We start from the raw sequence: 4,546 nt of genomic DNA, 5'->3' as shown, positions 1-4,546 counted from the left end.
GCAGATGATAATAAGTATATTACTGCACCCAGAATATGCACATCTTGTGTGCGATTGTGGATTACGCGCGGTGGTGGAAGTTCATTTCAGATGCAGCACAAGATATACCATCGCGCGCTTGGCGGATTACTTGGAGACTATAAGCGACATCTTGTGCAAGCTCACCGTCACCATCGGACGGAGCTCAGGAAGGACCGTGCCGTGCCATGCCATCAGCGCCAGCTCTAAGTACCGGAGGACGTCCCGAGGCGATGCTACATGTACTTACGACAAGTCCAGACCTACTCATCATCTATATATGTCAAGACCATGGGATGGCGGATTGCTCACAAAAAGATTGAACGTGTACTTCAAGGAAGCGTATCCCGCTCGTCACTCTCGTGGGTACGCATTTCTGATGTTGGCATAAACAAAGGCGTCTGATTTAGCGTAATTTGGCTGAGGATTTCACATCACATGCATTGAGAAACGAAATTGTTTCTGTGCCACCTGTTGTTTTACATTGTTCTTCCTTGGTATACGTACTACTTGGCTGCCCAGGAAGAAATGGAGAGGCCTGAACATGATTCGGACGAAGAAGGGAATGAGATCGCGGTTGATGCTTGCTGCTGCATCATATTCAGGTAATTGCCAAAGAAAAAAGAGAGGTGGACCCCTATTTGTTTAGTTCCTCCTACACCAATCAAACAAAGAGAGCCCCTACTTCTTTACCTTGTATTTTTGGAACGGTGTTACCATCTCCATCTCCATCTCCATCTCCATCTCCATGTCCATGTCCATGATCGAAGGAGGTTTCGACACCCTTCCAAGGCGACGATACTATACAGCGGCCTTGATGCTATCCAATGTCGGAGGTCGCCGGAGGAACCGTCCCACCAAGCTATGGCTCCAAGGCCGTCGCCATTCGGCAAGTTGGGCATCGTCGAACGCCAAAAAGTCAGACGAGTCACTCTTGATCCTCTTAAACTTTGAAATCAGAGAACACCAAAGAGTTCACCGGAGAGGACCGTCCCGCCAGCACCTGAGCCCAGGTGACCGGAGCACGTAGAGACGATCTGGCCCCTGTATACTTTTCCTGGAGACCTCATCCATCCACCCACCATGGCAACCGACCTCTCTCGCAATCTAAGGTACTAAGTCTGTACAAACTAGGAGCCCAAATCTTGATACGAGCTCGCTCGAGGGTGAGTCATAGATTAGTTTGGAATTAAAAAGTCCTAAATCAGCCAGGAGTTAGGATTCCTAAACCCAGTAGGAGTATCGACTCTAAACCAAATCTTGATAGGAATTAAAAAAAGTCGTAAATCAGATAGATAGGAGTTAGTATTCTTAATCCCAGTAGGAGTTGGGAGTCCTAAACTAAATACGAGTATGATTCTTAAACGGTTCCGGACTCGGAGATTTAACACTATAAATAAAAAAAGTATAGTCTCCCCCAAACCCAAACGAATACAACACCAAATCAAATCGGATTGAGAGAGTGGAGTTGGAGTGTTCCTTCAAAGTTGTTTAGGTATGATCTTACTTTTTATTATTCATTATGGTGTTTCTTTCTCCGCACTTGTGTTTTACTTTCTTTACGATCTCAATTAATTTTTGCCATTTTGAATCTGTTCTGTTCTGTACATAATTTAATCGTATATTCTTTATTCTCCGACACATATGAAATTATTATTATTATTTTTCAGATTAGATATCGTTTGGGATACCACTGGCATCAATAGTTTTAGCGATCACAGGACAGATTGCCAATGTCGCGCAACTCGCGGGACTTGATGCTGTCCGCCTCATCATCATCATCGTGGAGGCCGCTGCGAAAGCACGAATCCAGAAGAAGAATTGTCGAGAACTGTCGGATTACTTGCAGCTCATTGGCCATCTCTTGGAACCACTCGACATGTCGGATCTCAAGACGTATCCTGAGACGAGAGCGGTATTGGAGCGACTGGAGAATGCTCTGAAGAAGGCCTACATTCTCGTCAACATTTGCCAGAATCATAGCTTTCTGTATCTCATGGCCATGGGGTGGATGCTTGAGCATCGGTTCCAGAAGGTAGAAGCGGAGATAGAACGGTATTTGAGGCTTATTCCGCTCATCAATCTCGTGGACGTCCAGCGAGCCAAGGTATATACGCATCTCTATATTCTACGATGTGTTATTATTTTATAATTTTGTACTATTATTGTGTAGTAATTTGAACTTTCATTACCCAAAAAATTAATTTTCGAAGTTCATCTTCTTCTGAGTCCCAATCAAATTTAATTAACAATGCCTTTTATTTTGTTTTTGTTTTGTTCCCCTCCTCTCGCAAGAAGGCCAACCACAGAATGGGAAGTCTACTTTGCGCTAGAGTCGAAAATGCATTCCTTGGGATCTTCAGACGCAGCAAGAGGCTTCAGGTAGAAAAACCAGCAAGAAGTGGACTTGGACTTGGAGTCGAAACAGCAGCAGGAACGGGTGGTACCGGAGTCGAGGTTGATGCCAACCCAGACCTTGAGACCTTCCCGCTTAGCCAATTGAAGCGTGCCACAAGGAACTTCTCGCATGGGAACATTGTTGGGGAAGGAGAATTCGCAGTCGTATGCAAAGGTCGGATGGATGACAAATTCGTTGCTGTAAAGACATGGAAGCTAAACACCAACCAAGGGTTACAGGAGTGGGTGGTGATTCCCTAGACTTGACTTGACTTGACTTTCCATCCAATATAACGACTATTTGGTCCCCTGTTTTGCTTGCTTGCTTACTAATTCGATTTAATATTCTACTTCTGATTTGTGTGCTTAATTAATTTCTTTTGTTTCCTGTTTCTTGGGGGGTGCGCAGAACGAGATGAACGTTTTGCGGAAGCTGTCGCATCCCAACCTCATCAGGCTGCTGGGCTACTGCAAGGAAGAGAACGCCGCGTTCCATCTCGTCTACGAGTTAATGGCTAACGGGAGCTTACAGGATCATCTTCTTGAGAGTGAGTATTATACTGTATTCTGATATCCGCGCCAAAGAGAAATCATCTGACAGGATCATCTTCTTCAACAGAAGGGAAGCCACCCCTCTCGTGGAAGCTGAGAATTAAAATAGCAATCGGTGCTGCTCGATGTCTTCGTTTTCTACATAAATCGAACAAGCGCATCATCCATCGGGACGTGAAGCCCTCGGTCATCCTGCTTGACTCCGTATGTGATCTTCTCTTTTACGCACGCTTTGGACAACAATCTAATTTCTCTGTTAAAAATGGGGTGTTCTCACCTCAATCTTTGTTCCCTTGCAGGACTTCAACCCAAAGCTATCCGGCTTGGGTTGGTCATTGTCATTGAAGGGCCGGACCGGTAAGCGGGGTCGTGTCTCAACGCATGTCTTGGGCACACCTGGATATTTGGACCCCCAGTGCAACACCACTGGTACGCACAATACATATATACATATCATGCAAGATATCTAGCATATTACATGTTACTCGCCGCCATTTAATATGAGTGAGTGTCTCCTTGATCAATCAGGTCATCTGGACGCGAAGACGGACGTGTATGCATTCGGGATGGTGTTGCTGCAGATGCTCACTGGTCGGAAGGTGTTCGATCCTGATCGACCGTGCGCTGAACGCCACTTGGCACAGTTCGCCAAGCCCCATCTCTCATCGGATGCCAAAGAGCTAGCGAGTCTAATGGACCCAAAACTCAATGGGGAGTATCCTTCGGCGGCCGCTTCTCGACTGGCCCGAATCATCGAAGCATGTATCGAGAAGGAGCATAAGCTCCGACCAACCATGAACGATGTTGTGAAAGCCCTCGAGAAGATTGACGCCATAAGGATAGGAGGAGATTAGAAGCTGTTCATAATTCTGTTAATATTCTGTAAATATTGAAATAATATTCAGAGGTCGTCGGACTTGTGGCTGGAATTAGATGAATGGTTCCAAGCGTTCAGTCTTCTTCAGTCGGTCGAACCTCCTTCCCACATTATTATACTGCCAAACATATTTCTTCTTTTCTTTTTCCTTATTACCACTGCCAATATCTAAAACAATATAACGGAAAGGTCCAAACAAGCCGAACGTTTCCAACGTCATATCTCATCCACCGAGATCATCACAAGACAAGACGGACGGAGGCTGCATCTGTCATCGTCATCCCAAGCAACTAAAAGGCAGGCCAACAAATCGGTTCAACAACAATTTGTTAACAAAATAATTCATAAATTAAATATGCAGTAGAATATCAAGTTCTCTTCAGCTGTACTTGTTCAAGAATAAGCTTTGGATAAACAACACAAAATTAATTGGATGGATGATGTACTCAACAACAGTTGGTGTCTTTTGGTCTGTGCTTTATCAAACTTGAAAGAATTCCTATTATATATATATATATATATATAATGTAATTTTTAAATATTTAATGTATTATTTTTATTGCTGTCATTCACCACAAAGCAATTAAAAAGTATTTTTGAGGTAAATTTCTTTTTAAAAAACAATTTTATTTGGTTATTGATATTGTGTAACTTTTATCATCATCATCATCATGATAATAATGTAATTGAAACCACCTAATT

General features: G+C 43.6%; 1 protein-coding gene across 1 annotated transcript; it reads left to right on the top strand.

The window, feature by feature from the left end:
• The first annotated feature begins 3,467 nt into the window (after positions 1 to 3,467).
• Positions 3,468 to 3,821, top strand: LOC135639210 (probable serine/threonine-protein kinase PIX13). Its single transcript, XM_065153011.1, has one exon. The coding sequence runs from the start codon at positions 3,468 to 3,470 to the stop codon at positions 3,819 to 3,821; it is 354 nt and encodes a 117-aa protein (XP_065009083.1).
• Positions 3,822 to 4,546: the final 725 nt, after the last annotated feature.

Source organism: Musa acuminata, chromosome BXJ3-5, assembly GCF_036884655.1.
Source record: "Musa acuminata AAA Group cultivar baxijiao chromosome BXJ3-5, Cavendish_Baxijiao_AAA, whole genome shotgun sequence".
Classification (NCBI taxonomy): Eukaryota; Viridiplantae; Streptophyta; class Magnoliopsida; order Zingiberales; family Musaceae; genus Musa; species Musa acuminata.
The sequence above is the reverse complement of the archived record's forward strand: the minus strand, read 5'-3'. Positions and strand labels throughout refer to the sequence as shown.